Below are 9,546 nucleotides of genomic sequence, written 5' to 3'. Positions count from 1 at the left end.
CCTCTTCAAAATAATGAGAAATGCATGCTAAGTTTATTTCTTACTCTCACGGTTTTAAAATGTAAAATACCCTCATGAACAGGGAGAAAGTATTTCTTTCTACAAGATGTTTTAGATAACTTTACATGTTCTTTGTTTAGAATTGAACAACTTTTCTGACATGCCTTAGAACTTAAATTGTTACTGTTAGGTCGTCTGCAGCTTGATTAGTGCTAATTGGTTTTGTGATTGGCAGATATCTTAATAAAATATAATTACACATGTTAGAACACAAGTACAAGATAAGTATGCGGCTGGTTCTTATCTGCATTATTAGGTTTATTCTAGAATACCTTGAGCAAATCATGAAACGTTTATTGCTGTTAGTGACATTGTTCAAAAACCTGAAAGTGTTTAGAGGTAGGTTTGTTTTGCTTTTTAAAATTTTAAATGGAAAGCATTACATCTGAGATTTATGGGGTAAGAATGCATATTAACATAATAAGGTGTTAAGATTTGATATAGTTAGCCATGACCAAAACCCTTCTGACTTCTTGGTTATTGTATTGGTTATAGTATTTGGAAGTTGATTTGAGTGTGCCATGACACAAACATTTAATGTCTTCCTTGAATCTCTTTGGCTTACTTCTGTGTATGTGTGTGTTTAAAAGTGAAGCATAGAGTTAAATATTGAAAGATGATTTCTTGTTAACTATTATCTGGGGTGTAAGTATTTTTTTCTTCTCTAAATGTATGTAATGTAGTATGTATCTTCTTCTTGCAGTCAAAGCTGGAGGTATGAGAGTGCCCAAAAAGCAAGAAAACAGACCTGTTGAGAAAAATGCTAAACCTCCAGGAAAAGAAAAGACAAGGTATTACACTGCAGGGCTTGTTCCCCCTGCCCCATAGTTAAAGTTCATAGGTAACGGACTGAAGGTTGAAAAGAAAGACAACTCTTAATCTCTGAAGAGTTTAATTCTTAAATTAACTTGTGCAATTCATAGATAAAACACAACTTTGAGGTAATCATCATCTTAAAAACCAAAAACCCCACACAAACCAAAAAAAACCAACTTCAAAACCTAAGGGCAATGCCTTGTAATGAAAGACAAATGCTGAATCTCTTCTCTGTTGTCATGTGTTATGGAACAGAAATTAAAACAATGCGTTACCTACCTGTACCTAATAAAGTAATGGTCAAAAAGTTTCCAGTGAAATAGGAATGAATTCTAGGCTGTCCTCATTCTGAAGGAAAATAAACCCACATCTCCCACTCCCCACAAAGAGTTCAATATCTCCTATATAGGCCATATCTCCTATTTCAATCTGAAATCTAATTTGACTTTTTCTGTTTTCTACTTCATAAGGTTACTCAAGCTATTTTGCCCCAAAATGAAGTCATGCTTCTACTTTTGAATAAGGTAGCAGTGACTGGTTGAAGTGGTCATCAAAACAAATATTTCTTACAGCTTTTTCAAAGACTGAATGTTTTTCTAAAATATATGCACTTTTCTTAAATATCACTTCACAAAAAGTTAAATTGACCGATATAAGGATAAGAGGGTAAAAGTTTAATGACTTGTGATGTTCCTGAAATTGCATTAGAGTCCAAATTCTAAATGGAACACAGTGCCTACATAGGATTTAGACATTCAGGTTTTTGCTTCTATTGCAATTTTAAACTTTCTCAGTGGCCACCCAGTTTGGATGCTCCTTATCTCACCACATACCTTCTGTTTTTTGCACAAACAGTTCTCTTTAAGAGCCTGCAATTCTTTTGGGGTATATCTAGAACTGCATAGTTACTGCAGAGTACCTAGCACCCCTCATAATTGCTGTGACATTCAGAAACAAGTCAGTGTGACTCTAAGGTTTTGCTCAAAGGAGCCCAATCCAGTGATTTGCTCTTGGAACAAATCCGCTGTGTCCTGATAGCTATGACCTTGCTGTGCAAGGAAGTGGTGTACATGTCCTCCTCCATATGATGATTAGAATATTTCTGAAGAAATGGAAGACCTGAATTTTAGCCTGTTGTCAACTGAAAATGGTACTTATCTTGTTGTGTCACTGACCTTCACCAGTGAGCTAGATGCTTCCTGTTGAAGTTTCATAGAAAAAACAACTTGCAGAAAAAGACTTGCAATTTTTGGGGATAAGACAAAATGTAATAGTTAAAATACTGTGCTTGCGGAAGTGGATCTAAAATTCCACTCAGCAGTGTAAGTTGTGTGTGTTTAATACCTTTATCCCTTTTGTCAGAGTTCAAAATAACGTGTAAGTTGAGAGTGGAACTTGGATGTACTTCTCTAATGAGTGCTTCTGCACCTAGTATACACTTTTTTCCTAGCCCTCTAAAACATTAAATTTTTGCAGCTCGGTTACCCAGGTCCAAGAAGAGAGCACAGTCTCTTGGGAGACTCTTGCAGACTCTTGGGAGCAGGAGATAAGGGTTTTGTTCCCTTTAGAATGAGAACAGCCTGGAATTCATTCTTCCCTTGGAAACTGTTCAACTTTATTAGGTACTGGTAGGAAACACATCTGTGGTGTTGTTTTAAAAGTGGCTTCCTCATCTTGCTGTGAAAAAGCCCTTGTAAGCAAATATTTTTACCTGTAGGAGTGGGCTCAGATTTCTGTCCGGATGTAGATGCCTCTCCTGTAGTCTCAATTTAGGACTAGTTTTATGCATGAAAATAAACAAACAAAACAAGATTAAATATTCTGTTGTATCTCTTAAGAACAGAACTCCCTTCAAGCAGTCTTTCTGTTGTCCTCATGATAGCTTGTGCCGGGCTTGCTGAAGAAGCCTGTCCAAACTGGGAGCAGCTCTAGAATCATGTCTGTTTTAAAGCACATCTGGGAATTATCCTGAAGGCTGCAAATTACTTCTTACACCGCTGGGGATTTAGGGACATCAGTTACTTTTTACTTGTAAGAAAGGAGCAACCTATACAATGGAGTTTCTGTAGTACCCAGGTAACCATGTAAAAAGCCTGGATTAGGATAGGTAAGTGGTCCGGGTGACTTTCTTCTGATGCCTACTTTTTTTTCCCCACTGAGATTTAAGTTGCCTATATTACTTTTGATAAACAGATTTACCTCTGGTGTTTCTGAGTATCTTTAGCTGCTGTCGAGAAGGCTTCCTTTTTAGATGAATGTCTGTGTGTACATTGCAATCATAGTATCAGAGTGTCTGACAGTCACTACAAAGTACTGTAATGTAGTAATGTCATTGTGAAATAGATTATTTTGCCAGGAGTTAAAAGGGAAACTTGTGACTAGACTGACAGCTGAAGTTAGTTTTTTGGACCAAGATGTGATTTCCCCCTGCTCCAAATGTTGTAATGAGCTGGATAACTTTTAAATTAACTGGGTTTAGCCATATTTAACACTGACATATTGACACTATTTCTTGGCATGCTACAGAAATCACCACTAGATTTTTGTTTGTATGTTTTTCTCCTCACTGACTTGGAGGACACTGACCTAAAATACAATTTTTGGAACAAAGCTGAGCCAGTGACACCGACTTCTTCCTGTTTACTAGTTCTGTGCCAGAATCAATGGTTACTAGATATAGTATACATACCATGTTGGGATGATGGATTTCATTGTCAGATTGCAGTCACAGACGTCTCGGAGAACTTTGTGGAGTAGTTTAGTAGCTATCGCGTACAGACTCCTTGCCTCTAAGTTTCTGATTCAGATGAGATTATCCAAGAGGCTCGAAGTCACTGTCATAGCTTAAAGTGGCTACTCAGAGCTGAGATTGGTCTTGGCAGGAGCTGAGCTTTAAGATTCAGATCTCAAAAACAAAAAAAGCATGCTTGCTCTAAAGTGTAATATCTGGCATAATAGAATGGAATGCATCATGTTAATAACGAGGTGCCTGCCTGACAGTTTTCTGATAATACATTACGTTTGACTATACCTCATTATTTAAGAGAAATGATTCAGTTTGGTCTGTTCTTGGGGTTTTGTTGTTGTTTTTTAATAACTTGGCTTGGGTTTTTTTTTTCCCTTTGTGTTTTTTTTCTGGTGTTAGAAGGTTTTTATTTTCATTGATTACCAGTTGTCTGGGTGTAATTTTGCTGCTGTCTTTTTCTGTAGTCATAGTTACCTGATGGCATAAACAGATCTTGAACAACTTATATTTGCCAGTGTGATAAACTGTATCGATTGCTAAATTGACATTTCAGTAGGAAATGTCTGGCCTGATCCACAGAATGATTAACTTAACTAAAGCAGTATCTGCCTTTTCAAGAGTCACATTTAAGCTATTTGGTTCCATGTGAACAGGTAATAATGATTTTTCTCAACTCCATTTTAAGCTATAGAGGTGTCACCGCAAATAATAGTAGCATCAGAAGAATGTGCAATCCACAGTTCTTCCTGTTATTGAACTAAATTATTTCATATCCACAGACTGTTTATTTGTGGAATATTGGTAACATGGCTGTTCTTTGTCGAAATATGAAGAAGTTAATGGGATAATCTTTTGCATAATGTTCTTGCTTGACAAATTGCTGCTGTCAGAGGAAACACTCCCCAAAAGCAGAGGGTGAATTTTTTTTCATGGGTCTAGATTGGAATCAAGAAAATTACAAAGTCAAATTTTGTAGTTCTGGATATCAGTGCTCAGCTTCTGTGAAGCTGCTCCACAGTGTACAAAAAAAAAAATCCCTTTTGAGATGTTCAAGGATATTTTATAGATAGATTTTTGTATAAAACTGTAAATAAAATGGCCTGCAACACAGATTTTGCATTGTTTTATTCTGAGGCAGCATACATTTTTTTAATATCCTATAGTCTTTAATGTGATTAAAGGATTTAGCTCCAAAACCTAAATTTCTATTACAAAATGGAAAATGAAAGTGACAAGTGTTTCTGTGACATGGAAATGCTAAATACTTTTTTCTTTTGCTTTACAGTGCTATTGCAAGTTTTTCAGAAACTCAGAACATCGGTGTCTTGCTAGCAGAAGTGCTGAGCAAAGTAAGTACATCTGGAAGAATAAGATATGTGTTTGTCAGGGCTTCTCCATAAAGGTAAACTTAAAAAAAAAAAAAACAAAGAAGACACCCCAAAACCCCCCGAAAAGTGAATTTTCCTTAAACTGCTGTCATCTGGCATTTGTAGGTTTGTCATCTACCACTAATATCCTTGAGATGATCTATTTCTTCAGCAGTTGTGTGGCTACAATGCTAGATGGCTAAAAAGTAACTAGGCTTCCCTCCTTCTTCTGCTATGTTTGATTCCATTCCTGTTTAACACTAAGTAGCCCCAGGGTAATTATGTATACCTGTTACAGAAAAGTACAGCAAGATATTAAGGTGTGTCCTTTTCCTAAAGTGGTATTTTGGTTTAGATTTATTGAAATGTGGGGAAGAATTATCAGTGACGTAGTAAGTTTGTGACAGAGCTGAGATTACAACCCAGAACAAAACCTAGTCTTCGGTTCTTTATTCCACTGTGGAAAGAGCCATAACTTCTGTAAGGGTCCAGCTTCAAGAAGCTAAAAGATAGCTTCTTGAAGGAGATGGGTGGTGTCACTGACAAGTGCACAGTATATACCAAGATGATAAGCTAATGTCAAACTACTGTAAATGATTCCCCGAGACAACAAACTGGCAAAGCATATTCCAGTGTTGCCACATATGTAGCTATTTCACCTGACGCCTGACATTACATAGTCAAGCATCTTCTTGACTTCTCCCTTAGAGGTACTGTGAGATCATTTAAAATTTTGTGTCCCAAAGCTGTTAACACATCTTCTTGACTTCTCCCTTAGAGGTACTATGAGATCATTTAAAATTTTGTGTGCCAAAGCTGTTAACGGACCCTTCTATTCATCGTTATGCTTACAGCTACTATCCAGTATCTCTTACTAGGCTGTTGATGCAAACTCTTACACCTACACTTTGCAAAAGCTGATTTAAGAAGCAGCTTTTTTATTTGCATGCTAATCTAAAGATCTGACAGTTATCGTTTATTTTTCATACACTTGGCAGTCTTTAGATTCTGAAGCATACAAGAGTTCCTCATCCACAGAGCTTGGTAAAGCATGCATCATTTCAACATAAGCCTTTAATCAACAGAGGTGATTATAGCTTTAGTATGTAGATCTTGAATTTTTGCTTAGACCTGTTTGTTAAGGAGAACAGATAAAACTCACCCTGCTTCTCTTCCACTTGTCCCCATCTCCTCTGTTCTGACCTACCGTTTCCTTCTGGTTTCCAGAGTCTCATACATGAAGCTTCCTTGGTAGTTTAGAAAGTGATAATTAGATACTGTAATGATGATGATTTGAATCTGGGGAAATAAGAATTTGAAGGAACTTACTGTTAACTCTGGCATACTGATTATTTGCTCTGCTTTCCTTATCTTGACAGCTCATTCTGTGAACTACTAAAAAAAAAGGAGGAAAAAAAATCAATAGTTCACTGAAGGTAGTCAGGCTAATACCACTTTGAAAACAGGAATTATAATTAAATGTACGGAGTCACAATGAGTTTTATGTATTGATCATTTGAACTTTTTGTGGAGTTAGGTTTTACTACCATTTTTAAAATACTTTCATATGATGGAATTTAGGAAGAGAATAGCAGAAAAGCTGTGTTCTACCACAACTTTTTTCCTTCCCTTTAATGTTACAGATGAGCCACAAAATTCATGCAGCAGCATTACAAGTGGCTCACCAAAAGCCACAGCCTGCCTTGGAGAAGTTCATACTGCCTAAAAGAATTTACATTATTCAACAGCCACGGAAATGTTAAGATACTTATTAAAATACTCATGTTTACTTAAAAGTGAGTTTCTAATCTAAATAGCACTTAGCACACTCTGGTAAAATGATCAAAAGCTGTGTGCCTTGTATCTTACTGTGTTTCTGTTACTGACAATAAAATACTTTAAGAAGACTTACTACATGTACTCAGGATTTATTAAAATATCATGGCTTCTGTCTAACCTGGTTTTACTAGTGAACAGTAATTACTCAATGCCAAGAAGTCTGACAGCCTCACTTACTGTGTGAATTTTGACAGAAATACTGTAAACTGTCGGCCCTCTCTTCATTTTTTTTTTTTATTTAATGATAGCAAAGCTGAAGTGAACATGATCCTAAGAAAGCTTGTCACAACTGAAAGGCATAGGGTGTGGGGGTTTTGTTTTTGGTTTTTGTGGTTTATTTTTTTAATTTGGGCTGAGGTGTTCCATGCTGAATGTATGCCTTAGGCTTACTGCGTAATAAGAAACCTCAGAAAGTCCTGGGAAAGATATCCATGCAGTGGAAAAAAATTTTTTTTTTTCTTGCATTTCTTTCTGTAAGGAAATCCAGCTCCTCTGCAGAGATTGCTCTGCTGGGATCCAGAGAGTAGGAAGAACCAAGTGAAGATAGTGTTAGTGTGAACCCCTTTGGGGTTGGGGAGGAGGAGGGAAGGAAGTACCTGACCTGGAGTTGAACCTCTGGGAGGAGAGGGCAGATACAAGGCAGGGGTCCAGGTGCAGAGAATGCAGTGATTGGAATATGGAGTTTAAGGCTGGTAAAATGGGATATGAGGCTGAAAAGTGATGAGACTGAGCATGGGCTAGTAGTAGTAGGGTCTTGAGGGGTCAAGCTTAACGACGGGGAGGAGCAATTGTAAATGCAAGTACCGGAAGTATCCTTGAGCCTTGCCTGCTTATACTGTCAGCAAAAGGCAACAGAAATAGTCAGTCCTGCCCAGTCCAGAGGATAATACTCTCCGACTGCTGCTAGTTGGTTGGGTAGCTTCTTGCTCTGAATTTAATTCTGCTGGGACTGTTTTTTTAAGGTAGTGATTGCAGATGAATATGCCACTAAAACTGTAGTCAGGGAGTCCAAATAGACTTAACGTGAAAGGTGATGCTCAAAAAGGTTTATATTGTCAATGAGGCTTCTTTTCATAGCATGCTTTCCACATGCCTACGATGGAAATCTATTACAAACATACGAAACACACTCCCTCTTAAGTAGAGGGATCCCAGGTAGGTTACCCAGAATTAATGTTACCATTTAACATGAATGTCTGCTTCATTTCATCCATGCATAAAATGTAAATAACTTTATATGTTGATTAAAGATTAAATTACGGTTACAGGAGGTGGTGATTAGTAAGTGCAATAAATAATTTGGTTACACTTTGAATAAGTAGGAAAAATTTAAAATAGTGCTGCTGCTATGAAGAACACTGTTTTTTATTCCCGCGTTCCTTAACTGCTCGGTAGTTACTTGTAAAATATTGTCACTGTTATTCTGGACAACAGCTGCAATATACTTTATGGATATTTCAGTTGTAGGTACAGGATTTGGAAAACAGCTAGTTCTGCTTTTATATCATATATAGCACACTTTCCACTCCTCAGGCTGACTGTATATAAATGAATATCAATATGAATGTAAACGATGAAACATGAGTTAAAGCTGTCTGTCATGTGTCAAATGATTATTCATGCTATCAAGGCCAAAAATAGCATTGTGCACTCTAACATGCCAGTGGCTAATACATGGTCCTTACGGAAAGAACATTAGTAAAATCTTTATAACCCTAATCTTTATCATTTTTGTTTCTGAAGAAAATCCATGGCTAGTGAAAAATTACAGGATCTGATTCTGAGAGCCTTTATGAACATTACTTTCTATGAAGTAATCTGCTTTTGAAAATTTATTTATATTCTGGCCAAGGATTTAATGCAAAATGAGATCTTGTAGGAAAAGGATTGTCTTTTCCAGAGTTATACCCAGCCTTCCCTTGGATGCTAGATTAACTACATACCTGATTGCTCTGGCCAGTTTGTGCTTAACGTACACCTGAGTGGAGAAACCATTTGAACACCCTTTCCTGGTGCCTGGAAGGGATGGGACGTATCCTGGCGCACTATAGAAATGGGTAGCTGGTAAGCAGCACCCTATTGTGAGGAGTTACTCAAATACTGTGGGAATGGAGGTATCTGGGATCCATATTTCTGTCCTACATCCCTAGAGTGGTTGGAAACGTCGCTATCCTAGCTGTGTGCAAATCGCTCGGTGGGAATTCAACCTGTTCTTGCAGTGCTTCATCATTGCAGTTGTGTAACTACCCATGTTGTGTTGTAACATTAACATCACTGCAAGTGGCAGTGAATAAACCAAAGGATTTGACTGCCCTTCTATTAGTTTCTTATTTGATTTTGCAGGGTTTTTTTTAATTAATGAATGTTATTTAAACTGTTTAAAGTGTATGTTCAGGGTGGGGATGGCGTGCTCAATGTAGAAAGTGGCTATAGGAAATTACTTCTGTGACACAAACCAGGTCATTGCTTATGGATGTAATAGTTTTGTTTAAAAGGTCCTATATACTGCTGTGCAGTGCACATTGAGCAAGTTCGATACTACACAGATGAGTTAAGTAGATACAGTTACTCATGTTCTGCAAGTATGGTGTCTCCTGTATCAGCAAGTGGGAGTTAAGCAGCATAGGCTCAGCATATGCTTCTACGAGGCTTCTAAGAAGCATCAGTCGTCCTCGAAGAACGAATCCAGGCACGTATTGCAGCAGTGCCTGCCATCTG

At 37.4% G+C, this 9,546-nt stretch overlaps 1 protein-coding gene across 1 annotated transcript; it reads left to right on the top strand.

The window, feature by feature from the left end:
* The first annotated feature begins 287 nt into the window (after positions 1 to 287).
* Positions 288 to 6,752, top strand: DAPL1 (death associated protein-like 1). The gene is made up of 4 exons (XM_009703263.1): positions 288 to 399; positions 764 to 851; positions 4,908 to 4,971; positions 6,633 to 6,752. Exons 1-4 carry the CDS (start codon positions 288 to 290, stop codon positions 6,750 to 6,752), a joined length of 384 nt encoding a protein of 127 aa, XP_009701565.1.
* The last annotated feature ends 2,794 nt before the right edge of the window (positions 6,753 to 9,546 follow it).

This window comes from Cariama cristata, unplaced genomic scaffold (genome assembly GCF_000690535.1).
Source record: "Cariama cristata isolate BGI_N322 unplaced genomic scaffold, ASM69053v1 scaffold2917, whole genome shotgun sequence".
NCBI lineage: Eukaryota > Metazoa > Chordata > Aves > Cariamiformes > Cariamidae > Cariama > Cariama cristata.
The sequence above is the reverse complement of the archived record's forward strand: the minus strand, read 5'-3'. Positions and strand labels throughout refer to the sequence as shown.